The sequence below is a fragment of the Podarcis muralis genome, chromosome 17 (assembly GCF_964188315.1).
Source record: "Podarcis muralis chromosome 17, rPodMur119.hap1.1, whole genome shotgun sequence".
Taxonomy (NCBI): Eukaryota; Metazoa; Chordata; class Lepidosauria; order Squamata; family Lacertidae; genus Podarcis; species Podarcis muralis.
The window spans coordinates 38,036,099-38,063,204 of record NC_135671.1 but is presented as its reverse complement, the minus strand read 5'-3'; the positions used below and the strand labels follow the sequence as shown (position 1 = coordinate 38,063,204).

The 27,106-nt window shown below is 47.7% G+C and overlaps 2 protein-coding genes and 1 long non-coding RNA gene across 3 annotated transcripts; 1 reads left to right on the top strand and 2 right to left on the bottom strand.

Annotated features, from left to right (window-relative positions):
* Positions 1-724: 724 nt before the first annotated feature.
* Positions 725-6,247, bottom strand: LOC114587467 (deoxyribonuclease-1-like). Its single transcript, XM_028711731.2, has 8 exons — positions 5,902-6,247; positions 4,096-4,184; positions 3,747-3,833; positions 2,490-2,602; positions 1,830-1,942; positions 1,440-1,597; positions 962-1,058; positions 725-872 (listed from the first exon to the last, which is right to left on the bottom strand). Exons 1-8 carry the CDS (start codon positions 6,172-6,174, stop codon positions 798-800), a joined length of 1,005 nt encoding a protein of 334 aa, XP_028567564.2. The 5' UTR covers positions 6,175-6,247; the 3' UTR covers positions 725-797.
* Positions 4,156-7,471, top strand: LOC114587474 (uncharacterized). Its single transcript, XR_003704295.2, has 2 exons — positions 4,156-4,580; positions 7,050-7,471. It is a non-coding gene; the product is annotated as an uncharacterized LOC114587474 (long non-coding RNA).
* Positions 7,472-11,431: 3,960 nt separating this feature from the next.
* Positions 11,432-26,400, bottom strand: LOC114587466 (deoxyribonuclease-1-like 1). The gene is made up of 9 exons (XM_028711730.2): positions 26,249-26,400; positions 22,611-22,792; positions 21,794-21,882; positions 19,860-19,946; positions 17,943-18,055; positions 16,536-16,648; positions 15,267-15,424; positions 15,076-15,172; positions 11,432-13,722 (listed from the first exon to the last, which is right to left on the bottom strand). Exons 2-9 carry the CDS (start codon positions 22,752-22,754, stop codon positions 13,588-13,590), a joined length of 936 nt encoding a protein of 311 aa, XP_028567563.2. The 5' UTR covers positions 22,755-22,792; positions 26,249-26,400; the 3' UTR covers positions 11,432-13,587.
* Between the last annotated feature and the right edge of the window lie 706 nt (positions 26,401-27,106).

Genomic DNA, 27,106 nt, shown 5'->3' with positions numbered 1-27,106 from the left:
ACCTCCGTAACAAATTAAGTACTTAACCCAAGGTACCACTGTAATGAATTTGAACATCTGTAAACCTTTGTCAGTGTCACACAAGACAATTCTCACAGTAGCTAATCCCTCAGGCTGGTCTCCCATAAGCATTCCTAAGGATGGGGCAAAAAAACCTGTAAGACTACCAGGGCAAAGTATGCAGGAAAAGGTTGCCTTGTAATTCAGAGCAGATTGGGAAGGGGGCCATTTCAGACAGCTTATCCTCTATTACTAATATTGCCCTGCACTGCAGAACCACAGTTGTGTTGTGTGTGTTACTGAGGCAGTATCCTGCTTCGTCAGGGTTGGTTGGTTCAACCGAAACAAAAATTGGATTATCTAGGATAAACAATGTTGGGAGTTTCTGGGGTTAAAGGATGGGATATAGATGACAACTGAATGAAAGAAAGATACTTCTTTAAAAACTGTAGTTTCTAAGGAAGCTGAATGCTGCGCCTAATGCCTATGACCCATGTAGGATATTTACCATTCACCCAGCCCTAAGCTTGGGTGATGAATTTTGTGGCACACCTGGATAGGCCTGCATGTAGGCTTGCAAGCACTAGCTACAACGTAGATGGGGCGCTTCTGTCATCTTGGCTTTCATGCTGGAGGCAAGGTGCAGAGCGGGGGAAGTGTATGTGCATTGGACTGCTTTTACTGTATGGCAGTTCCACTGCTGCCCTTGACGGGTCTTGCTGAATGGAATAGTCAGAGAAGTCTCTTTTTGCCCTGCCATTGCCCTTGCTTCTATAGCCAGAAGGATGGTTGACGGTTTAGAGCTCCCGCTGGGCTTTCGGAGCAAGCCGAAGATTCACCTCTACAGGATAGTGGTCGCTGATTGCTAGGGCCTGTAGGAATGAAATGGTGTGGGTTATTCAGGTCTCTACATCATATTCAAACTAGCAGCCAGTTAAGAAAGGAGCCCAATTACACCCACCTCTTCCTCCGATAGTCCGAGTGCTTGTGTGAAGTTGAAAGGCTTGGCAGATCTGGGTACAATGGCGCCAAGCAGCTCTTCTCCATGGACTATAATCCTAGCATGGGAGGACAGAGTACAAAAGTGGAGTGTGATGGGTCTCTGCTCTGCCCCCAACAAAAAAAGCATGGTCAGTTTACGTGACACAAAGCAGGAGTCTAGTGTGCCAGGTTAGCTCTTAAGTTCTTGGCCTGGCTATGGCACAGATCAGGAGTAGTCTCTGCCTATAGTGTTGTCTGCTCTCCAGCTCAACAGACCAGAAGCAAAACCACACCAAAAAAGGGCATATGGTATACACTGTAAGTGACACAATCTCCTCAGGGCTTACTTTCTGTCTGGCATGCTTGCTTGAAAGGCTGGCAAATACTGGATTGCTTTTGGGAATAAGGGGAAGCATGTTGAGAATGGGTGAGTGGAGCTGAAAAGTGTCCTCTGGTACCTGTCGTAGGCACAGCAGGTCCGGTGACTGACTGTGGTGTCCTCTCCGTCACCAATGAGCCAGTGGAAAGCAAGGTGATTGCGCAGGCGGATCCCAGCCCAAGCACTTGCTGGGATGTAGGCACCAGCAGCATTCAGATCTCCCAGCAGCATCACATTCTATTCAGATCACAAGGAAAGGGTTGTATGTGAGTAGCATCTCCACTAGGGGAGGTGGCATGCCTCTGAAAACTAGTTTCTGGGAATCGGGACCAGGAGAATGCCCTATTACACATCTGGTCAGCCACTGTGAGAACAAGATGTTGGACTAGATGGGTCTTCTGATCCAGCAGGGCTTTTATGTTCTTAGTGACCTGCTGAGTTTACAACATCTCCTGCCCCCATAATATACCTCAGTTTTCCACCGTTGCATCAGTTCTGTGCACACTCCAAACAGCAGATCAAGCTCATGGGCAGCTTCCCGAGGACTGGTGTGGTGTAAAAGTAGCACAAAGTCTAGGATAGCTGTGGGGTGGAAGACAGCAGTTCAGATGATGGGAGAGGTTTCGCTACTGATCTCCCTAATCTTTCCTCTTAGTGGCTGTTTTTACACACACATGCACAGTTAACAAGAGCTAGCTCCTTTTCCTCAGCTTCTCAATACATTCAATTTCCTCTGTTTCCTCATCTACCCTAAGCACCACTGAACACTCCAACTAAGGCTATACAGTGGTACCTCGGGTTACATACGCTTCAGGTTACATACGCTTCAGGTTACAGACTCCGCTAACCCAGAAATAGTACCTGGGGTTAAGAACTTTGCTTCAGGATGAGAACAGAAATCGCACGGCGGCAGGAAACCCTATTAGCTGAAGTGGTGCTTCAGGTTAAGAACAGTTTCAGGTTAAGAACAGACCATAAGAAATGTCCATAAGAAATGCCAGGCTTTCAGTCCTAAAACCGAGGTAATCTTCCATAACTGCCTTGGAGGTAACAGCTCCTGGATCACCAAGAATCTGTGGACAAGTATCCAGAACAATTTAGACCTCTGTGTGGAGAAACTGGGTGTTACCTGTGCATGGAGAGTGAAAGCGAGCGGCAAAGGGCCCCCGGGCAAATGCCTTGTAATCTCTGTCATCCTCATCCCCAAACTGGCACCAATCAGTAACTGACACAACATCCATTCTGTCAAGGACAAAAAAGTAGGCATCAGAGGGAAGATAAAGTAAACCTGTGTCTGGTTTTGTTCCAATACAGAGCCTGCAAGTGGAAGCTCTCATGACTGAATGTTCCTCTATCCTTTTTTTAAAAAAAAAATAGATGTCAGCACCCTGATACTCCCTTTCACCCCGATTTGCAATCTGTCTTTGTGAAGGGGTCATTATTATGATTAAATCAGGTAAGCCTCTGTCAGCAGGCCAAAGTCTCAGCCCAAACACAGGTTTATATCCTCAGGAGATCCAGGCCTTGGTTCACCAACTACAAACCAGAGCTGCGAGACCCAACACTAATGAGCAGGTGTGGAGTAGTGGATGGACACTTAAGTCCAGCTTTATATGTGGCAAATCCAGACTGAAATCGCTGCTCAGCCAAAACAAAGTTCACTGTAAAATTATTGTCTCATACCCCTGTTTGCCCAAATACATTTTTCTGAGGCTAAAAAATAGTTCTGGAGGAAGGGTGGGTAGCAAATATGGAAATGCATATTGTTAAAATGTGTTATAATTGATTGGCAATTAAAATACCAGAATTGGCCCTACCGTTAGGCAGTGAAGTGGCTGCCTCAGCTGGTAGATGCCATAGCTAGGTGGGTGGGCAGGAGGGGAACAGCAGTGCAAGGAAATTGTTGTTGTTGTTATACCTCACCTAACCATTCTGGACAGCTTCTAGCACATATTGTATGTTCAGTACTGTGGATCCATTTCTGTGGAAACCACAGCTGAGATCAGGTAGCCCCCCCCCCTTGAAGTTTTGACATCTAGTGAAAATGTTTTCTTTCTTTAAAAATCAGCAGGCATTTTAGCTACGTTTTTTATTTTTTGGTTAGTTTTAACTGATTTCATATTCACTGTATCTTTTTAGCCTTACTGCCTAGTGACTTGGGTGTTTATTACTGAAATAAGTAATAAATAAATTCTCACACTGCTCAGCTTTGGTGATTGAAATTGAGGAAGGCAGGTATCATTTTGTCCTTCACCGTGGGTAACAAAATGGCCACCCCTGTAAAACACTATCTTGGAAGAGGATATACATGCATATATAGGCCAGAGTTGGATTTTGGTTCCTGGGGCTCTGATATAGTCATGTTCCCAGCTCCCCCAGACATTACCGATACACAAAGACATTCTGCTCCTTGTAGCTGCCTCGCCCCAGCCTCTTGCTCTCCAGGCGGCTGTAGTGATGAGAGGGGTCATACCTGCCAGGGAGAAAGAGTTCAAGATGCCACTTTGCCTGATAACAGAATGGATCCTCAGATGAAGAATGGAGCAATGGGGGGAAGCCTTGTTAGAATGCTCCCCCACAATAAAAAAAAGAAATCTCCATGTGAATAAAAATAAACTAACTGTGCGATCTCCCCACACCACCTGTAACCTGAAATTGTACCATTCAGATTATACCCCCTCCTTCTACTGCATGTTTTGACTATGTCTACGATTAGCAGCCTCTGCTGGTACTACCTGTTCAGCTCCCGCAGCAACGTCTGAATAGCTGCACCCCTGGAGTCCCGCACCTCTTGGATGGCAGAAATATCACAGCGAGAGAGGATCTGGCAGTGGGAGAAGAGTGGGTGGTCAGGGCAATGAGGTGCTCTGGGCATTGTCACTGTCACACATGTTTCCCCCTTTCTCTTGGTCCTGGTTGCTTCCGCATTGCCACTGTTCTACAGAACTTCATAGTGGATTAGAGTGCTTTGTTGCCTGCTTTTTAAAAACAACAGTAACCAGTTTGTGGTGCAGGAAGTGATGGGGAAATCCATTGACGTCTTGGATGAATTAATTAGTAACAGAAAGGAATGTAGGCACCAGGCCCCCTCCACTCGTGAGCAGAGTGAAGCAGCAGCCCTTCCACCTCTGCCCTGGTGGAGAAGCAGCATCAACATCTGCCAGATCTCACAAAATCTCGCCAAACTCTTAAGTAAACATATTGGAAAGAATGATCAAAGGTAACCAGATGCAGCATTTGTTCATATCACTGCCTTAGCATGCGGTGACCGGGGACGTTGACATGGTGGGGATGGACAAGGCCCTGGGAACCAAGACTTATGTGGAACGGTTGTGGGAGTTGGGTATGTTTAGACTGGAAAAGAGGAGACTATGATAACCGACTCCAAAGGGATGTCACATAGAAGATGGAGCAAACTTGTTTTCTTCTGCTGTTGAGGATAGAACCCAAAGTGATGGCTTCAAGTTATAAGAAAGGAGATTCTGACTAAACATCAAAAATAACTTTCTGACAGTAAGAGCTGTTTGTCAGTGGAATGGACTCCATAAGAAGGTGGTGAATTCTCCTTCCTTGGAGGTTTTTAAGCAGAGAGCTTTAGCTGAGATTTCTGCATTGCAGGGGGTTGGACTAGATGACCCTCAGGATCCCTTCCAACTCTACAATTCTGTCTCTAAGATTCCATGCAAAGGTTTTCAGGTCTTGCCTAGAGATGAATTAGGAATTGCTTCAGCACTCCAGTCAGGGTGAAGCTGACCAATGTGTGGTTTCTACACATTGCATTGACATTATAAAAAAATCAAGTGAGCCAATGTTTGTCAAAAGCACACATCCCTTTGCTTAAAAACAAGGGGTTGCTGTATGACTTGTATTAGACAGATGCCTTCTACCAAGCCAGACACTGAACTATTTTGCTTAGTATCTACACTGACTGGTAGCAGCTTTCCAGGTTTCAGACAACAGTCTTAGCAATGCCAAGATTTGAACATGGGACCTTTTGCATGCAAGGCAGATGCTCTATCACTGAGCTTGAGCCCTATAGTTATGAGATACATGCTCCTAAAATTCCTAAGTTTGCAATTAAACCCATATTTAATACAGGCTAGAGCAGGCCTTTGAACTTAGCTGCTTGTCAGACTGCCTCAACTGAAAGACCTCCGGCTCAGAATTCATTTTTGTTACATGGTCTTAAATCTCCCAGCTTGTGGAGTAGCTGGTACATTTTTCTCCCTGCTATTTGCTTATGGTCATCTGCTATGGATGCTTTAGTTGAGATTGCTGCATTGCAGAGGGTTGGACTAGACTACCCTTCAGGTCCCTATTAATTCTATGATTCTATTTGCTTATCATTGTAGCAGGAATACATTTGCAGCCTGCCATCCACAGTGTTTTTACCTCTGCCATAACCACAGCTGCCCCCAGATCTCTAGGGTTAGGAATACAGTTCATGGTTTCTGAGCAGGGCTGAGAGCAAGAATTGCTCATTAAAGTAATGAAGCACTGTTATCACCATTGCCCTTGGTCCAAATCAATCACAAACTCACCTGGACGAGAGCTCCCATGACCCTCCGGTTTGCTGCCTTGGCTCTTCCAAAACTGCGTATGTTGAAAGCACAGATTTTGAAGGCTCCTGCCACAACCTGCACGCCCAGAAAGATGAGCAGAAGGGTGAAGCTCTGTCCCATAGCCCTGGTGTTCCTTGATGTATGTATTGAGCTGATGCTGGAGGGTGATGATAGCCCAGAGGACTGTATTGCTGCATCAGCATCCAGGCAGGGGAGGGAAAAGGCCTTTGTACTGACTGTTGTGTTGAACATATGACAACCTAGCAGAGAAAGTGCTGGGCCACACCAGCATGATTACTCGCTGAGAGAGAAGGGCATCCCAGAAGTCAGGTTCCCACTTTCTCCTCCCTACTCCTCCCTTGCTGCCACTGTCCTTCCAGAACCAGCAATCATTCAGAAAAAGCTGAACAGTATATGCAGCCTCAGGGATTGTCCATAAATGATCCCTTTGTCCATATACACATCTCTCTCCCCATCTCTCTGTGTCATGGGTTGGTTGGACACAGAGGAATGGTGGAAGGTACAAGCTAGGAAACCCCCAAGGAACTAATGCTCAGAGCCTAGGGCTTGGTGGTGGGATGATGATGAGTAGACAGAGGGAGAAGCCTGGGAAGAGGATGTGTCTGAAGCTGAAGATGTAACAGGGTTTAGTGAGCAGGAAGAGTCTGTGGCAGAGAGACGTGCAGAATCAGAATCGGAAGCAAGAGGGGAGGCCAGAGAGGCAGAGATGAGTCAGGCTGGTGAAGAAGCCAGGAGTTCCCCTGCTCTTGGTGTGACAAGCTACCTTCTTCCCTGACCTCCCAGGACTAGAAGAAGGATGAAGGGGGAGAAGCAAAGGCAGGCACACCAGCACAGTCTCAAATTGTGGGAGAGGAAGAGACTTAGGCAGCTGGGGGGAGGCAGGGACCTTCAGTCCCACAACTGCCTCATAGAGGCAAGATCTACCAAGTAGATTTGCTGTGCCCATTGGGCCTGAGCAGACCTTGTTTCTTCTAAGAAAGATTTCACTTATTCTGTGTGATGTATTGCTGACCAACTCCTGATACCTGCTTTTTGCACTTTCTCTCTGATTAAATCACATCTAGCAGTTATCTTTTATTAATTCATTATTTTATTGATCATTTCAGATTTTTCTGTTGGTATAATTAAAGCACAGGTTCACGGTATACAGAGGCCGCACTGCTATGTGTATATACATTTTTAAATTTGATACTGTCCTATCAGGACAAATCCTTTGGAAGGTCTTCATTGGAAATGGTCATGGTGAGAAGGTCAATCTATTGATAGATTTTTTGAACAAATCTATGCATTAAAGGAAGACGGATTGCAAAGGTAGAGGAAATACAATCAGCTTTTTAAAAGTATGGCAGTGAGAGCTTACCCACAAATAACAGGAGCAATAATGAATGGGAGAGAGCATAAAGTTGTTTTGCAGAAGACCCTGTGCTTCTCATTACGAACCATGAACCTTGCTGAGGACCACTGAAACCAAGCTGGAGCATTTTGGCATGGATTAAACGTTCCTCATTTTGCATACATTCAAGCTCTAGTTGAATTGTCAGACTGTACTTTTTGTATTCCATTGCAGTTCACTTCCATCCTTACATTTGTTGCCCATACCTGAAGATTACACCCCATGAAACGTTTTGCTGTAATAAAAGGTATTACATCTTTAAGGTGCCACAAGTCTTTTTGTTGTTGTTGTTGCAGCAGCAGCAGCAGACTAACATGACTACCCCCCTGGAAAATGTTCCTTATTTAAACCAATTATCTTTGATGTTTAGTTCAATCATGACCCAAGATAGGCTACAGAAAACCATTATAGAACATCACAAAAAGCATTTGCTTTTTATCATTGAGTTTAGAGTTTCTACTGCATGAAAATTCTACTAACATATATACTGTAATCCATATCCAACCCTCTTTATACGTCTCTTCCTAGACAGAGAGGGAACCGACCCACAGCCGAAAACAAAGCAACTGAAAAATCCATAGCAACTCATTTATGGCACAGCCTTCTAAACTGTGTGTTTGGTCTTGTCAGCTTCAAAGCTGCCCTTTAATGCATCTTAGAAATCAGAATGATAGGGGAGGGCTGTGGCTCAGTGGCAGAACACATGCTTTACAGTGGTACCTCGGGTTAAGTACTTAATTCGTTCTGGAGGTCCGTTCTTAACCTGAAACTGTTCTTAACCTGAAGCACCACTTTAGCTAATGGGGCCTCCTGCTGCTGCCGCACCGCCGGAGCACGATTTCTGTTCTCATCCTGAAGCAAAGTTCTTACCCGATGTACTATTTCTGGGTTGGTGGAGTCTGTAACCTGAAGTGTATGTAACCCGAGGTACCACTGTACATGCAAAATTCCCATGTTCAGTCCCCAGCATCTCCAGGCAGGACTAGGCCAGACCCCTGCCTGAAGCCCTACAGAGCCACAACCAGAGAAGACTGACAGACAAGTGGTTTGAGTCATCATTAAAGAATAGAATAGAATAGAATAGAATAGAATAGATTCTTTATTGTCATTACACAAGTGCAACATTGCACAAGTGCAACGAAATTGGATGCCATCCCTTAAAAACAACAAAAGCAAAACAACAACAACAACCAAACAAACCACATTCCAGCCACACCCACACCAACACCCATCAAACTCCCAGGTCACACTATCGAGTTACAGCATTCAAAAAGGCCACAGCTCTTGGATAGAAACTGTTTTTCAGTCTATTTGTCCTTGACTTGATGTTTCTATATCTCCTGCCAGAAGGCAGTAGTGCAAACAGACTGTGTCCCGGGTGAGATGAATCCTGCAGGATGTTGTTTGCTTTCCTAAGACAACGGGAACCATACAGTTCTTCCAAAGATGGGAGAGGATGACCAATAATCCTTTGGGCTGTGGTTATGACCTTCTGGAGCACCTTCCTCTCCCTAGCTGTACAACTGGAGAACCAAGCACAAATACAGTATGTAAGAATGCTCTCTATGGAGCCTCGGTAGAAGGACACCAGCAGTCTCTCACTCAGATTGTTCTTCTTCAAAAGTCTGAGGAAATAAATTCTCTGCTGGGCCTTCTTCACCAGAGCAGTGGTATTTGCGCTCCAAGTCATGCCCTGATCGATAGTTACTCCCAAAAACCTGAATTCCGCCACCCTCTCCACCCGTTCCCCGTTGATATACAAGGGCTGAATGTCCGCCTTTTTTTCCCTGTAATCCACCACCAATTCCTTGGTCTTAGCCGTATTAAGAGCCAGATTGTTCTCTCCACACCAAACACAGAGCCGCTCCACCTCGTCCCGATAGGCGGACTCATCCCCTCCTGAAATGAGCCCTACCACCGTAGTGTCATCAGCAAACTTGATGATTTTGTTGCTGGAATAGATGGCTGTACAGTCATACGTATAGAGAGCATAGAGCAGGGGACTCAACACACAACCCTGTGGTGAGCCGGTGTTAAGGCTAAGGGCTGTGGACATATGTGACCCTACTCTAACCCTCTGAGAACGTTCTGACAAAAAATCCAAAACCCAGAGACAGGTGGAGTTGGAGAGTCCAATCGCCTCTAGCTTGGACACCAGTCTATGGGGGAGGATAGTGTTAAAAGCAGAGCTAAAATCCACAAACAGCAGCCTCACATAACTCCCCGGCTGCTCCAGATGGGACAGAGCAGCATGGAGAGTGGTGGTGATAGCGTCTTCTGTGGATCTATTTGCCCTGTATGCAAACTGGTAGTTGTCAAAAGTTGATGGAAGACAGGAAATAATGTGACGGCGCACCAGTTTCTCAAAACACTTCATGATGATTGGAGTCAGTGCAACTGGTCTGTAGTCATTCAAACTACTGATTGTGGATTTTTTAGGCAGAGGGACAATAGTTGACGACTTCAGGCAGGGTGGGACAATAGACTGGTTTAAGGACTTATTGAAGATCTTAGTAAAGACCCTCGCCAGCTGATCCGCACAGCCCTTCAACACCTTTCCAGTGATGCCATCAGGTCCAGCCGCCTTCCTCGGATTCGCCATCCTCAATACCTGTCTCACCTCATGCTCCTCTACCGTGAATGAGGGGCCCCTATGGGCTGGTGGCTGTAATACCGGCGTCTCAGGTGGCTCCCTCCCGAAGCGAGCAAAGAAGAGGTTAAGCTCCTCCGCCAGCAAAGGGTCACCGTCGACAGCACCAAGGTTAGGTTTGTAGTTGGTAATATGCTGAATCCCCTGCCACATCTGTCTTGTGTTGTTGCTCCTTAAATTATCCTCAATCCTCAGCCTATAATCCAATTTTGCCCGTCGAATACCCCTCTTCAAGTTTGCTCTTGCCACACTGTAAAGCTGCACCTCGCCTGACCTGAAAGCCCTGTTCCTTTCCCGCAACAGGCACTGGACCTCTCTATTCATCCAGGGTTTCTGATTGGGGTAAAACCGGATGGATTTATTTACTGTGACAGTGTCTGTGCAGTGATTGATATAGCACAGAACTGCCGCCGTGTGTTCCTCCAGGTCTGTACGATCGAAAATATCCCAATTGGTTCTCTCAAAACAGTCCTGCAGCTGGTGAATAGCACCTTCAGGCCAGATTTTAACAGATTTTAATATTGTGGGAGCCCGTTTCCTGAGTGGGATATATGCTGGTACCAGGAACAGAGACATATGGTCGGACTGGCCCAAGTGTGGCAGCTGTAAAGCCCTATAGCCGTGATTTACATTCGAATAAACTTTATCCAGTGTCTTGTCCCCTCTTGTGGGACATTTCACATGCTGATAGAGCGTTGGGAGCACTGTTTTAAGTTCAACATGGTTGAAGTCTCCCGCAATGATGTGCACAGCTTCAGGATACTTGTCTTGCTGGCTGCTGATAAGGCTCTGCAGGCATCCCAAAGCCAGGTTGGCATTGGCATCTGGTGGCACGTACACACCAGTTAACATAACAGCTGTGAACTCCCTAGGGAGATAGGCTGGTCTACATTTAACAGCCACATATTCCAAATCCGGTGAACAGTGACTGCCCACAGTCTTCGAATTATTGGACCAGTATTTGTTCACATATACACACAGCCCCCCTCCTTTGGTTTTTCCGAAGTCCATGCCTCGGTCATGACGATGTACCGCACAGCCTTCCAACTGAATAGCTGTGTCTGGTATGGACGGTTGAAGCCATGTCTCAATGACAAATAAAACGCAGCAATCTTTTACAAGGCTGTTCTTTGCTGCCTGCAGCCTCAATTCATCCATCTTGTTGGCAAGAGATCTCACATTAGCAAGAAATATGCTAGGGAGCGGTGGTTTAGATGGACTCCTCTGCAATCTTACCAGGACGCCAGCCCGACAACCCCGCCTTTGCCTCCTGTCTCTACGCCGCCTTCGCCTCCTCCCTGGAGGCATAGTAATCCATGGAGAGCCCGGTGGCCTGGCTACTCCCACAGGAACGTTATCTGGGCGAAAATAATCAGCTCTTACAGCTTGTTCACACTGTAACCCGACCTTCAGAAGTTCCTGCCTGCTACAGAGCCCCCAAGCCCTACAGAGCCACAACCAGAGAAGACTGACAGACAAGTGGTTTGAGTCATCATTAAAGCATCTTCCTATGTTACTGTGCACCTCTATATACAGGAGAAAATAGGCATCTACTGATTCCTATAGCGTAAAAGGATGAGATTACACAAACAATGTGCTCTCTCTTTCTGTCACACACACACACACGAGAGAGAGAGAGAGAGAGCGCTCTGTCATATTGTTGCCTGGGAGAATGTTCCCTGAGTCAAAAATGGCAAAAAGTTTCAGTGCCACTTCCCATTCTGAGAACACGGTTCCTCTTTGTATGTCCTTTACCATTTTTTCTTTCACCTAGACTGCCTGTTTTTCAGGACGAATAGCACATATGACCTGTTATTATTTTTAAAAAAGGCAGGGATGGAAAAGCCTGATCAGTGAGCACGCTGACCTGCTGATAGAGCACCCTATCAACTGTGGGTGAGGAAGAAGTACAAGAGGTAAATTATTTAGGCGACTGAGAGGTAGATCTCGGCTGCACTTCATTAATAGTTCTTCCTAAAGAGCACTTCAGCAGTAGGAGAAGGATTAGAAAGGTGGTGAAGTTCTGCTGTATGTTTTTTGGCTTGGAAGCAGTGGCACAGCATATGCCCACACTGCCCAGGGCGGGTGCACTCCCAAGGGGGGCATGGCGCGGAGGGTGCCTGGAGCAGCATGTGTGCCCTGCACGGAGCAAGCCGCTCATGGGGGTGGAGCAAGCTGTCCATGGCCGACATTCAGCACGCTGCTCGCCAGTGACTCCCAAACCTCCCCCAAGCTGTCAAAACGAAGGGGGAAGGGGGGAATGCCCCCTGAAAAACGGCGCAGCTCCCCCCTTACCCCAACTGCTTAGGATAGGCTTGGGAGTCGTGAGCACACCAAATGTCACCCCCCTCAGTGAGGGCACCTGGGGCGGTCTGCCCCCACTGCCCCCCCTTCATATGCCTCTGCTTGGAAGACTTTTTTTAGGTTGAGTACTGAGATTTACTCATGTGGAAAAAGTCCTCTGTGGAGCTTTATTGGGACTGTGCTACTTCAAAATGCAGGTAGGCTCCACCTCCTATTAAAAAAAACCCTCCCTGCACCCTGGGAAGTAACACAACTGGGAGAATGATAGCAGCTTCTGGCTTTGGCTGCACCACCCCTTTAGAGTAGTATCATGCCACTTGAAACAACCATGGCTCCCCAAACAATCCTGGGAGCTCTAGTTTCTTAAGGGTGCTGAGAACTACAAGGAGCAACCCCCATTCTCCTTCCAGAGCTACAATTTTCAGACTAGTTTAACAGTCAATCCCTCTGCCCAGGGAACTCTGGGAATTGTAGCTCTGTGAGAGGAACAGGGGCTTCCTAGCAACTCTCAACACCCTTCACTTACCACTCTCCTTAGGATGCTTTGGGGGAAACCATGGCTGGTTAAGGTCCTGTGATCCTGTTTTAAATGGTGCAGATGGGGCCTCCTTCTCTCTGATATGCCCGCTTTTCACAGAGAGAGAGTTTTTGACACAGAGCAGCATTCCGTTTCAATGAACCCCACCTGTAGTCCAGAACGGTACAGTCCCATGTCTGTACTGTGTGTAGATAGGTCCTTCTGGCAAAAGGTCAGATGATTCGTTGGCCCTTTTCAAGGCCCATCCCCAATTCTTTGATTGTAACTGAGCAGTGACACAAACTTTCATCAGCAGCCGGCTGATTCCCTTTTTGCGAATTTCTGAAGCAGCCTGAAACAGTACCCAGATCTGGTCCTGGGAAGGCTGGACTCTGCAAGAGAATGAGGGTGCCTGAAAATCCATGCAAATCTTCTTTGGTGCAGTTGCCAGACAGAATTCACCTTCCTATAAGTGGTCCAGTTGTGCTGAAAGATCCACGTTCCCTTCTGCTGCAGAGGGGGCTCCGACTGCATCAATATAGTGCTTCCTTCAGTGTTTGAAATCTGCTTGTACTGGACTGCAGGGGCAACAAAAACATAATATGCTGGCTGACCAAGTGTGAACTGTGAAAGTCCCATGTCAAAGCACACTCCATGGGTGACCACAGGCAAGCCATCCATTCTCATTTTAAAAAGGGAATCCTCTTGGCAGTTCAACACTTCTGTCACTGTAGAGTCAAGGCAGCCACCAGCATTTGGACCCCTGGTATCAGAACAGCTTTAGATGCCATATCCTGAGCCAGCCAGCATGACTAAGGCCAGCAACACAAGGCCAGCTGGACTGGCTTGCTGGCATCTCCAATGGGCTCTGTTCAGTTCCACCTCTACAGGATAATGGTCGCTGATCTCCAAAGCCTGAAACAGCAGGTAAAGAGAAAATGAGGAGCTGGGCAACAAGAGATCTGGTTTCTATTCCCTGTACAAAAAAAGGGTTCCTTTCCATAGCAGATTCCAGTGCTTTAATGCAGGCATGGGCAACCCTGTAACGCTCTATATCAGGAGTGGGGAACCTTCTTCAGCTTGGGGGCTGGTGGGTGGGGACAGTAGCAGAAGTGAGAGGAGCAACTGAGCGCTAGTATGGTGTAGTGGTTAGAGGGTCGGACTAGGACCTGTGAGACCAGGGTTCAAATCCCCACTTGACCATGAAGCTCACTGGGAGACCTTGGGTCAATCGCTGCCTCTTAGACTAACCGACCTCACAGGGATGTTGTGGGGGTTGAGAGGGAGAACTGTATATGCCCCCTTGAACTCCTTGGAGGAAAAGGTAGGGGGAAATGCAATAATGAATAATGTAACTTTTTGTACTTTAGGAGAGTTTCTACATGCAATCACACTCCCTCCATTCCAGGTAAGGAAGAAGCATCAACCACCTTGGCTCTCAGTCCTGGAAGACCTACTCCCCGCCTTGCAGGGCTTTTCCACTGACTGACTCCAGCAGCAAAGCTGAGGGGGCTGAACAGACTCTTGGGTTCAGATATTGTTAGGGGCATTTGTTGGGGGTTTGCACTGCTGTTATTATTGCCCTAATTGTTTAAAATGTTTTAAATTGTTTTAACTGCTACTAACGTGTGTTTTGAAATTAGGTTTTGTTGTTTTAAAATAAGGAATGTAGAATGTGTTCTGGGTAAAGAGGAGCTGGGGGAGGCAGAGGTGACCCCAATCACAGTGGCTCTGGGGGGGGTGGGGGGGGACAGGGCAGGTAAGGGGCACACAGCAGAGGCAGAAGCCAACCTGCTCTGCATCACTGAGACCTGGGTGGGTGTGCAGGGTGGAATTGGTCTCACCCAGCTATGCCAACCTGGTTACGTGGTGCAACATCAGGGCAGACTTGAGGGTCAGGGAGGGGAGTTGCTGTGGTCTATAGACATTTCATCTCTCTCCAGGCTTTCTGTCCAGTTGGGGGGATCCTGGCACTGGGAAATCAGGACAGATTAGGGATTCTGCTGGTTTACCGCCCACCTCGCCGCCCAGCAGTCTCCCTGCCTGAATTGACAGAGCTGGTCTCAGAGGCGGTGCTGAGGACTCCCAGGCTGCTGGTTCTGTGGGACTTCAACATTCATGCCAAAGCAACTGGCTCAGGACTTCATGGCTGCCATGATGACGATGGGGCTGTCCCAACATGTCACCGGCCCAGTGCATGCGGAAACATACCATACTATGTGTTTATCAGCAAGCAATTTCCCCCTCCCAACCGGAATTTCCAGGTACCTCTGCTTCTGAGAGCCCAAATTCTTTGGCAAAGTTGAAGGGCTGAGCAGATCCAGGCACCACAGCAGCCAGGCAGCGTTCTCCATGGACCACAATCCTGTTTAGGTGTAAGGAAGAGTGAGGCATGGGTTAGAGTAGAGTGGATCATGCAATTCATCCCCTGACCAGCAAGGCTGGTTCCAGGATCTCACCTGTCATAGGCACAGTGGGTTGTGTCCCGAACGGTGGTGTCAGCATTGTCACCGATGAGCCAATGAAAGCCAGGGTCTTGGCGTAGGCGGATTTGTCCCCAGCGTTTCTTTGCCACATAGCCACAGTCAGCATTGAAATCACCCAAGAAAATCATATCCTGGGGAGGAATAAGAAAGAGAAAAAATCAGCTGGCCAAGATCCGTTAAGTGAGCAACGGGATTAGTGAGAGCAGAAAAGAGATGCTGGTTGGAAAATAAGCAGTTGCCAGGTTCTCAAGCAGAGATGGTGTTTGTCCTTCAGATTAGGGGAGAGGAACTTTTTATGTCAAGGAGCAGGACAGGAAACCTAACCGCCTGGGGCCTGGTTACCTAAAGGACCAGCTTCTCCAATATGTGCTATCTCATATACTTGGCTCAACATCTTGCCTTGTGCTCTGTCTGAGATGCAAGCTGTATTGGTTGTGGTGGCATCACATGCTTCATCCAGACATATTTCCAATATGGCAGAATCTACTGTCAAGGTGGAAGCCGTTTGCCAGTCAGCAATAACTTACAAGGTGTCAGTGAAGTTAACTCTTTATTCAAAGAAACAAAACAGCTCAGGCCTAATGAGCACAGCAATTCTTCCAGCTAGGTCTTGCCCCAATGGGGCAGTTGTGAGGACTGAAGATCCCTGCCTTCCCACTGCTCTCTAAGTCTCTCTCTCTCACACACCCTGGTCCTTCCCAAGCAATCTGAGACTTTTTTGCCTTGTCTGTCTTTGCTCTGCCCTTTTTGCTTTCTGGGAGACCAGGGGAAAGGGGGGCTGGTTGTAGTTTGAAGGGGAAACTCCTTGGCTTCTTCAGCAGCCTGCCTGAACTCTGCCTCTCCCCCCTCCCCAACTTCCACTTATACCTCTGATTTTGGACTGCTCTCTGCCACAGCCTCTTCCTGCTCACTAAACCCTGTTACCTCTTCAGCTTCTGACACCTCCTTCCAGACTGCTTCCTCTGACCACTCATCGCCATCCCAGAACCACTCCCCTGGCTCTGAGCCTTCTTCCCCTTGGGGTTCCCCAGCTGGTGCTTCCCATGACTCCTCTGCTTCCAGCCAGTCCATGATATCTACCAATGGTCAACAAGACTGCAAACATTACAATGGCTGGACATGGTCAGTAGTGGCTGCAGCAGTGAAGCAGCAGAAAAATTTCCCATGTAGATGCACGGTGAGACAGCAAATCCCCTGCCATTCTCTTAAACCTCAGCTCCCTTGCAAGTCCCCATCCCTTACCTCTGTGCCCCAGCGTTCCTTCACACTCAGGAAAACATCATAGAGAGCATCTATTTCAGTTTCAGCTGCCTTGGGCATTGTGTGCTGTGGGATCAACACCAGCTCCTTGAGTTCTCAAGAATGGAAATGGAGAAAAAGGTACAGAGTAATCTAGGCAACTTGGAATTCCAACTCAATATAGCCCCTACGGTTTGAAAACAAAACAAGATCTGAAACCAACATTTTGATCCTGGCTTGCTCTCACTAAACATAATTCGAGCAAATCATATTTCCCTGAGTTCATACATCACAGGAACTATGGTTTGTCTGGATACTTCTGATTTCCTACTCTAGCATATGATAAAGCAGAATGTGGAATACACAAAAACAAGGTTTGTTGCAGCTTGTTCACATAACAAAAACCCATGGTTTTCTATTATGTCCAAACTAGTCATGCTGTATGAATGCTATTGTCAACAGATCTTTGCTTGGATGATATGAGAAAATGCAGGAGTAAAGTAGGTGGTCTCTTAGACTGCATCTACACTATAGGTTTAAAGCAGTATCATGCCACTTTAAATAGTCATGGCTTTCAACACCCCCCCAATCATCCTGGGAACTATAGTCTGCTCAGGGTGCTGAGAGGAGACCACTCCCCCAATATCCTCGCAGAGCTACAATTCTCAGAGTTGTTTAACAGTCAATCCTTCTTTCCAGAGAACTCTGGAAACTGTAGCTCTGTAAGGGGAATAGGAGTCTCCTAATAACTCTCAGCCCTCTTTTTTATTATTTTATTATAATGTTTTTTTATTAGTGCTTGGAAAAAAGAGAAAAAATAATACACCAAAGTTAACTTCAAATACCAAGCATTTTTAATATTAAAAACTAAAAGAGATTAAATAAAGAAAAAAGAAAAAAGAGGAAGAAGAGGAAAGACTTCTGATTCTGCACCTAATCAGCTTTATAGGTAAAGGTAAAGGGACCCCTGACCATTAGGTCCAGTCGTGGCCGACTCTGGGGTTTCTGCGCTCATCTCGCTTTACTGGCCGAGGGAGCTGGTGTGACTAAGCGGCTTCTGGTGAACCAGAGCAGCGCACGGAAACGCCGTTTACCTTCCCGCCAGAGTGGTACCTATTTATCTACTTGCACTTTGATGTGCTTTTGAACTGCTAAGTTGGCAGGAGCAGGGACCGAGCAACGGGAGCTCACCCCGTCACGGGGATTCGAACCGCCAACCTTCTGATCAGCAAGTCCTAGGCTCTGTGGTTTAACCCACATGCAAAACCCTTCCTCCAGAATAGCATCCAACCCTTCTACTTTCCATAAAACAAAATGGATATCAAACCCAGATATCACCCTCTGGAAGTTCAAGCTCCCCACTTTCCCCCATGCAGAAAGAGAACCCCTGAGATGTCCTGGGCCCCTTACTTTTGTTTGGAATGCTGACGCGGACGATGAAGGGCTCGCGAGCGAAGACATCAGGCCGGTCTGGATGTCTGTCTTCGTAGGAGTAGAAGTCCAGCATCCGAGTCTTCTGTTCCCTAGGGGAGGGGAGAACACAGAAATAACTCTGGCCCCAGGGAAGAGGTGAAAGTATGCAGGGGGGGACTTTAATGTGGTGCTCTGAGCGAGGACAAAATTTGGCACCCTCCCCCCCAAAATATTTATTGTTTCAACAGTAATTCATTATGATCCATTTGCTTTTTGTGGATTGTCTCAGTAGGTATTCATATAAATATTAGTAGTAGTAGTAGTAATTATTATTATTACATGGGCTGCTTCCAAATGGCATTTTAATTGAGGCTGATTTGTTTACAGGGAGATTAGATGACATTGTGTTTAAAGCACACTTTCCAGTACATTTCCGTATCAGTTTTCTGATCACAAAGAGTCAAATCTTTTAGGGCTGTGGGTTTGTTGTACAACACTTTCCAATCAACTGCAATTGTGCAACCTGAAGTGGCCAATATGCGATTGAGTCCTACACAACAACAGTTTGGAAGCACCCAGGGTGAAGCTGAAGGCTAGATTGTACCTATGGAGACAGCGCTGTGTGAGCAACAAAAGGAATAATTTATTTCACATTATTCTAGCGAATAAGGGTGAAATAAGTGGTGGATATTTGCTAAGAGAGAAACTTGACTCCTTGCATCTGTGGGGATTACAATTAAGGACAATATGTGGGGCAGGAAATTGATGCAGAGCCCTCACCAAGGTAACAAGGCACATCCTATGTTGGGCACCAACAATTGCGTTTTTCTCACAATAAAAGGGTCTCATTATTTCTGCATTTTAAAAATGTGGCACAGTCATGAAAGCCCCATCTACAGACCACAGTGACCTGGATGGTTTGTACAGGAGAAGGCCCTCCCTCAAATAACCTGGTTCTGTTCCAAGTGATGGCCACAGCAGCATGAAAGTTCTGGCAGAAGCAGGACAAGAGTTCAAGGTCCAGCAGAGCAGGGTAAAGTCCAGGGTTCAGCCAGGGCAGCACAGAGTCAAGCAAAGCAAGGCGAGATAAAGCAAAGTCCAGGCTCTGGCAAAGCAAAGGAAGGTACGGTAAGTCAAGGTAGAACAAGGCAATAAGTGCTAGAAAGGTGCTGGCAAAAACAGGCTCCTCTTGTGCCAGAGCTTCCAGGGCAGTCTGGTGTCTCCTCTGAACCCACAGCCTCAGCCTCTGAAGATGGGGAGTAAGACACAATTTAAAAGTGTGACATACCCCAAGCTTCTATTCTATCAGCCTCCAATCTCCCATTTGTGATAGGTCAGTATTATTTTCTCCATATCTTACAGCATTGTAAAGGATATCTGAGATAATGTAGTTAAAAGCTCTATAAGGTACCCCTGCCCGTACAGGCCAGTCTTGACAGACTCTAGGGTTGTGCACCCATCTCGCTTAAGAGGCCGGGGGCCAGCGCTGTCCGGAGACACTTCCGGGTCACGTGGCCAGCGTGACATCGCTGCTCTGGCGAGCCAGAGCCGCACACGGAAACGCCGTTTACCTTCCCGCTTATAAGTGGTCCCTATTTATCTACTTGCACCCGGGGGTGCTTTCGAACTGCTAGGTTGGCAGGCGCTGGGACCGAGCAACGGGAGCGCACCCCGTTGCGGGGATTCAAACCGCCGACCTTTCGATCGGCAAGCCCTAGGCGCTGAGGCTTTTACCCACAGCGCCACCCGCGTCCCTAAAAAAAAAAGCTCTATAAAAATTATAGAAATTATTATTTATAAAAGCTCTAAAATTATTATTTATGAAAGCTCTTTAATATGTACTAAAGATCACTATATAAACGTTAATTCATCACCATCATCATCTAAATGCACACTCACACTCATGACACTCACCTGTATATGAATACATAGCGTTCTTGGTAGTTGTTCCGGCCCAGCAGAGGGCTGGTGAGGTAGGTATAGGGACTAGAACTATGATACCTGACAGGAAAAGAGAATTCAGCTGCATTGAAAATATACATGGATATATAAAAAGCACTTCAGCCAGTGAGTGGATCAATAGAGAAAAAGTCTCACTGTAAAGTCGGAATGGAAAACCTGTATTCCTCTAGCTACTGAACTACAACTACCATCCCTGATCATTGGCCTTTGTTGGCTGGAGCTGATGGGAGTTAATTCCAACAACATCTGGAGGGCCACAGGTTCTCCAGCCCTACTATAAGGCAATGTGGTAGTTTTGCAAGTCAGACACTCGCTTCCTGCACCAGCCAGGTCAGAGGAGGGAGCATCAGGCAGTTCAGGCCAGGACACCATCATTACAGCCCAGAATCCTCTTGGTGCTGGGAGTAGGGTGATTCAGGAGAACAATAAAGCTCCCAGATCCAGTGCCCTCCCTCAGTATGGTCACTGTGCTGCTGTGGAGAACCACTAGCCTGTGTGACTTGCTCCTCTGCTCCCACCTAAGGTATGTGTCAACTCTTGGACCTCAGTCCCTTGATACTCCAGGAGCTACTGGAAGGGGAGAGCACAAGAGCCAAGCTGAATCAGGTCAAAGGCCCATCTAGTCTAGCATCCTTTTCCCACAATGACCAACCAGATGCCTATGGGAAGTCCAGAAGCAGGACCTGTGGCTTCCAGAACTGGTATTCAGGGAAAAAACTGCTGCCTCCAACCATGGACGAAGAACATAGCTACCATGGCTTGTAACTGCTGATAGCCTTGCCTTCCATGAGTAAAGGTGGGCCCTTACTATTCTCACCACATCATAGTTTGGAGGAGGACAGCACCAAGGAGAGCTTCTAGGTAGCAACTTGTTCCAACAAAGGTTGGAAGTGAACTGAGCTCTTCTTCTGTCTAGTCCATCTCTCCTATGCTCTGTCCCTTATGGAAAAGAAGAGCCTCTTAAAGGGACAATCCCCCCCTCTGAAGACAAGCACGCTCCCATGTTCCATAGCTTCCCACCTGATGCATTCCCTGGGCTGTGGACTGGTGAGGTACTGTGCGAGGCACTCTGTTTTTTGGGCCCACAGGAAGGCACCTGTGAGAGCCCTGGTGCTGGTTTTATGTGCCCTGGTGCTGTGCATCAGGTTCAATGAGCTCCTGCTGGCTGGCCTTGGGTTCAGTAGTTTCCCTGACTACCAGCATGAGCCTCAGAGCTATGAACCCAGTGGGGCTCCTTAGCTGGTACAGTGGTATGTCGGGTTACAAACACTTCGGGTTACAGACTCTGCTAACCCAGAAGTAGTACCTCGGGTTAAGAACTTTACCTCAGGAAGAGAACAGAAATCGTGCACCAGCAGCGGGGCGGCAGCAGGAGGCCCTATTAGCTAAAGTGGTACCTCAGGTTAAGAACGGACCTCTGGAACAAATTAAGTTCGTAACCAGAGGTACCACTGTATTCTGTTTACTGCCTGGCTCTGGGGGTTAGTGTGTACAAACACCCACCCACACACCCACACACCATCACCATATCCTACATTCCTCCCCATTCTGACACAGTCCTGCCATGAGACAAAGCACAGCACACTGGCAATTTTCCTGCACAAGCCTCATTGAAATAAATGGTATTGGTAGTCTTGCACAGATCTCACTCTCATTCCTGTGAGACTCATGCAGAACAGCCTGGGGAATTATGCCCAACACAATTTAGGGGGAAGGGTTTTTCCACCTCAAGCACCAAAATATCTGGGCCAGCTCTGCTCCCATCATGCAACTGTCCAGCTTTCCTCCCATTTTTCCCCCCAAAGGCCCTGTTGTCGTCTCCTCCACTATCTCTTCATGGATTCCTCTCCCTCTGGTTGCATTTCTCCCATATTACTCACACTCACCGATTCAGGGCAGCCACCAAGGCAGGAACTGCTTTTCCCTTTGCATCCATCACCTCTTGTAGGACAGCAATATCACAACGAGAGAGGATCTGTGGGAGGGAACAGAGACACATTAGCTTGTATATCAGGGGTAGACAGCCCAAATGTTGTTGGACTCCAACATGTTAGTCCTAAACAAGGTGGTAAATCTGTGTCTGGGCTATACCTAGGGAATGGGAGAGAATTCTGATTCAGTTCACATTTAAAAGTGAACCTTCTGCCTGCAAAGCATGTGTTCTTACTGAACTTTGGCTCTCCCCTGGAGCTCCTAACCAGTGACGGACCTATGTTTTGGGAGCCCTGAAACTTGAACTGCCATGGGGGCCCCTTCGCAACCAGCAAAAAGGTCTGGGTAACCAACCACTGTTATTTTCTTCAATGGGGTTGTTCCACAACAGATTGCCACACCTTTACAACAGCTTTACTAAAAAACTTTGGGATTATCAAAATATACACAACAAAAAATTAATCAATTTGAGTCATGCAACTCAAATTGGATCTACTGGACCAATTTTTTTAAAGCAATGTAGACTAAAGTCACTTCTGGGGCTCCTCTGGAATTAGGTGCTCTGAAGCTTAAGCTTCATTGGTTTCATAGCAGATCCAGCCCTACACCTCACTTTAGTGGCTTCTCTTCCTAACCTGTCCTTCCTACTCCTTCCACACCCATTAGAACTTGTTAATACACGTTGTTCATGTGAGCAAATCCTGTCTAAAGAAGGAATTCAACCCACAGAAGCGACATGCATCCCGTCGGGGGTTGCCTTGAAGTCCCCACCTTGACAAGTGTGTCCATGACGTTGGCCTTGCTTGCCTTCCCTTGGGCAAAGCGCTGAGTGTTGAAGGCACAGATCCGGAAGGGGGCTCCTGCTGGGCACAGCAACAAGAGCGGCAAGAAGCGCAGAAAGCAGGAGGGCTCCATCCTTGGGAATCCAGTCAGGTTCCTTCTACAGACGGATTCTGTGCAAGATAAAAGTGAATCAGAGAAAGACGGAAAAGCAGGCCGATGGAGGAGGTGGCAGTGGCTGGGAGCCTGTCGAGGGAATCACTCCTACAATAGTGGCCACTCATGAATCTTCTGGGACGAATCTAAATATAGAGATGAGTGCTACTAAATAAAGACCAACACAAACGAAAGAGCAGAAAGCAGCAGCGTGTTAGTTCATGATTCTTATGCCAACAGACTCCTCCTAGGCAAGGCCTGGTTTGAGCCTGGGGGCACTGGCACAGAGGCAGTTTTCCTCTTGGAGGGGGCAGCTGCTGTGCCAATTTTAAACAGGATCATGGTGTAGAGAGAAAGATTCCCCCCGCCCCCGCAGACTGCAGTCATGAAGTTGGTCAGGCTCCTTTGCGGCATTATTTTCAAATACGAAGATCTGTTGAATGTATTCACACCTTTAACCTATCTTCTGCTTTGATGCTAAAAACTTGCCTTGAGCTCCAGCATCAGCTCTAGAACATGCGGTGAGGGCCTCCCGAAAAAAGGCAGGCTATATGCATCTCTCACAAGCTTCCTATCTGAAATTAGGGAGTGGGGTTTCCAAGTTAGAAGTTACAGCTTCCATGCAGGCATAACTCAGCGTCCGGGGAAGCTGAACGCTGGAAAATTCAGATCAGACAAAAGGACGTCCCTCACACGGCGCAGAGTAAAACTAAGGAATTTGCTACCCCAAAATAATTCATGAATGGAGGGGGCTACTGCGCTCGTGCCCTGCTTATGGAGTTCCCACAGGACTCTGGTTAGCTACTCTGACAACAGGCTGCTGGGGGAGATGGGCCTTTGGGCTCTTTTTCTGGTATTCCTGTTCGATGAAAGGAGGCATACAAATAATGCGACTAAACAAATAAATACTCTTGTTTATTCCTTTTTGCTTCACATCTCACCTTTCCTTAGAGGAGATCAAGGGGGGAAATATGGTTCTCCCCTCCTGATTTAATGCTCACAGCATCCATGTGAGGTAGAGGCTGAGTCAACCAGTGAAATTCCGGGCTGAGTAGGGATTTAAACCCTAGTCTCCAAGGTTCTAATCTAGGACTCTAATCACTAGGCCAGACTGGCCCACAGAGGCTTCTCACACTCTTATCTTTCTTTTCAGTGACTCAGCTTTTACAAAAGATATCATATATTCGATTTTTAATGTCTCATTCTCCAGTGCCAAGCAAAGAAATATGCAAGGTATTCATATAGACCAAGAATAGACCAACAGCATTTTCACAAGTTGCATTAAGGGTTAAATTAGACATTACATTTGGACAGTATTATTACCTTGATATCTAAGTTTCTCAGGCTAGTCTATGGTTCTCTCATCTTCTTTCCCCCATTTTATCTATACAACAACTTGATGAGATAGATTTGACTGAGAGATACTAACTGCCCCTAACTGCCCCAAAGGCACCCAGTGAGCTTCATGGCTGAGTGGGGATTTGAACTCGGATCTCCTCAGTCCTAAGTCTGACCACACTTGTTGTGTGGGTGCTGCCCAGAGCAGCAACTGCACATCTAAGTTCCTCTTTCATGGTGTCTACAACCAGGGTGGGGAAACTTTGGCACTCCAGATGCTGTTAAACTACAACTTTCATCAGCCCCAGCAAGCACAGCCAATGACCGGAGATTATGGGAATTGTAGTTCGGGGGGAAGTGACAAGTGGGGTACTGCAGGGTTCTGTCATGGGCCCGTTGTTGTTCACTGTCTTTATAAACAACTTGCATGAAGGAACTGAGGGGATGCTCATCAAATTTGCAGATGACACCAAACTGGGAGGGTGTCTAATGCTGCAGAAGACATAATTAGGATTCAAGACCTTAACAGATTGGAAAACTGGGCCCAAACCAACAACATGAATTTCAGTAGGGACAAATGTAAGGTTCTATACTTAGGCAGTAAGAACCAGCAGTACAAATATAAGATGGAGGACACCTGACTTGTCTTAGTAGACCACGTAAAGGTAAAGGACCCCTGACAGTTAAGTCCAGTTGCAGACAACTCTGGGGTTGCAGTGCTCATCTTGCTTTACAGGCCGAGGGAGCCAGCGTTTGTCCACAGGCAGTTTTTCCGGGTCATGTGGCCACCCGCTTCTGGTGCAATGAACACCAAAACCACAGCAGCACACGGAAACGCCGTTTACCTTCTCGCCGGAGCAGTACCTATTTATCTACTTGCACTTTTTGGGGAGGTGTGCTTTTGAGCTGCTAGGTTGGCAGGAGCAGGGACCAAGCAACGGGAGCTCACCCCATCGCAGGGATCCGAACCGCTGACCTTCTGATCGGCAAGCTCAAGAGGTTCAGTGGTTTAGTAGACCACAGTGCCACCCGTGTCCCTAGTAGACCACAAGCTGAACTTAAATCAACAGCGCAGTGGCGCCAACTTAGGCCCTACACTGTGGGTGCCCAGCGTGTGTGTGCTGGGACATCAGAAGGAGCAGCCTGTAATTGTGTGGACCAAAACTGTCGAGTAAGAATTACTGCATAAGCCAAAACACAGAAACCCAGTCGTCTGTATTCCTAGCTGTTTATATTGTCAGGCAGAATTATTAGTACAGCCAGACCTTGGCTGTCAAACGTAATCTGTTCCGGAAGCCCGTTTGGCTTCCAAAATGTTTGACAACCGAGGTGCACTTTCCGATTGGTTTCACTGTACCAGAAAAAACTTTAATTTGCATAAATTAATAACAGGTGTTGAACCCACTGTGTGTAAAGTAAGAGCGAATGGCAAATTATTTTTCTCAGTTAAGCCAGATCTGCAAGGTTGTTTACGGCAGGTGTGGACAACCTGCAGCACCACAGATGTTGCTGGACTACAACTCCCATAATCCCTGACCATTGGCTGGGCTGGCTATGGCTGATGGGAGTTTGAGTCCAGCCACTACTCCTGATTCATGCGACCTTCCTGCTCAATCATCACCATCATCACCATCAATAATCAGATCTCGTGTGTGCCTGGCTGAGTGCTCTGATCATAGCTGTCAACTTTCCCCTTTTCTTGCGAGGAATCCTATTCGGAATAAGGGAATTTGCCTTAAAAAAAAGGGAAACGTTGACAGCTATGGCTCTGATGCACCTACCCTGCTTATCCGGAAACGGGTTAATTCCAAGTTAACCTGTCTATTTCCAAGGAAGAGGAAGTTTCCTCCCTGTCTCGGACTGTCCTTTAATTTGTCGGGAAGGACCTGGGTGCTCCCGATCCTGAGACACTCCGCTGAGGAGCCACCCAGCAGCCGAACATATGGGCGTCCGCCGCCGTCAACGCAAAAAGGGAAGGGTGGATCCGATGCAGCGGCTGCTGCTCCTCTCGCTGCGCCCGTTCCTGCCTTGCAACTCAGGGCGGCTGTTTCCTGCATTTGCCCTTCAGTCGCCCCCAGTCCCCCCCCCCCACTTCCCCGCCCTCCCACCCCACGGCCTCGCCTCGCGCCTCTCACCCGCATCGCGGCGCGCTGGGAAGCGCCGTGCCCGTTTCCTCGCGCCGCTGCGCCTCCGTCCGCCCGTCGGGCGGCAGCAGCAGAACAGCCAGAGGGAGCGGGCGGGACAGTCCAGCCCCGCGCTCGAAGGAGGCGCCACTCGGGGAGCTCGGAGGAGGGCGGAGGCGCAGCTGGGCGGGAGAAGGGAGCGCTCGCCCCCTCGCCACTTCTCCCCGAGCCCGCTTTCGAGGGGGGGGGGGGGCCTCCCTTGCGAACCCGCCTGGCCTATAGTGGTTGTTGCGTTGTGCAACGCTTCTGTTTTAAATAAAACTGTAAGCCGCTTTGTGCAGGAAGCTTCTCAGAAAACGGGGCAGAACTTTGTATGAGGGTAAAACGGACAAGGGAGGCTGGCTTCGTTTTGCCTCCCCCCTCGTAGGGCACCCACTCACGGGCTCCCATCCCGGGGTACCCCACAAATCAGCCCATTTGGGTGTTGCGTCTCTGTGCCAATGACTGACAGGAGGGGCAGGTGGCTGGCATGGCTAATATATTCCACACATGTTGTTGTTTAGTTGTTTAGTTGTGTCCGCCTCTTGGTGACCCCCTGGACCAGAGCACGCCAGGCACTCCTGTCCTCCACTACTTCCCGCAGTTTGGTCAGACTCATGCTGGTAGCTTCGAGAACACTGTCCCACCATCTCGCCCTCTGTCGTCCCCTTCTCCTTGCGCCCTCCATCTTTCCCAACATCAGGGTCTTTTCCAGGGAGTCTTCTCTTCTCACGAGGTGGCCAAAGTATTGGAGCCTCAGCTTCAGGATCTGTCCTTCCAGTGAGCACTCAGGGCTGATTTCCTTCAGAATGGAGAGGTTTGATCTTCTTG

Bases quoted from the DNA above. Each gene is read 5' to 3' on its own strand.
- LOC114587467 (XM_028711731.2), bottom strand. From the start codon at position 6,174: ATGTTCAACACAACAGTCAGTACAAAGGCCTTTTCCCTCCCCTGCCTG. The intron at 1,943-2,489 runs GTAACACCCAGT...TCCACCCCACAG, and splicing joins CTTTCACTCTCCATGCACAG to CTATCCTAGACTTTGTGCTA. The intron at 1,059-1,439 runs GTACCAGAGGAC...CTCCCATGCTAG, and splicing joins ACCTGCTGTGCCTACGACAG to GATTATAGTCCATGGAGAAG.
- LOC114587466 (XM_028711730.2), bottom strand. From the start codon at position 22,754: ATGGAGCCCTCCTGCTTTCTGCGCTTCTTGCCGCTCTTGTTGCTGTGC. The intron at 19,947-21,793 runs GTGAGTGTGAGT...TTTTCCTGTCAG, and splicing joins TTGGTGGCTGCCCTGAATCG to GTATCATAGTTCTAGTCCCT. The intron at 15,425-16,535 runs GTAAGGGATGGG...ATTCCTCCCCAG, and splicing joins AGGAACGCTGGGGCACAGAG to GATATGATTTTCTTGGGTGA.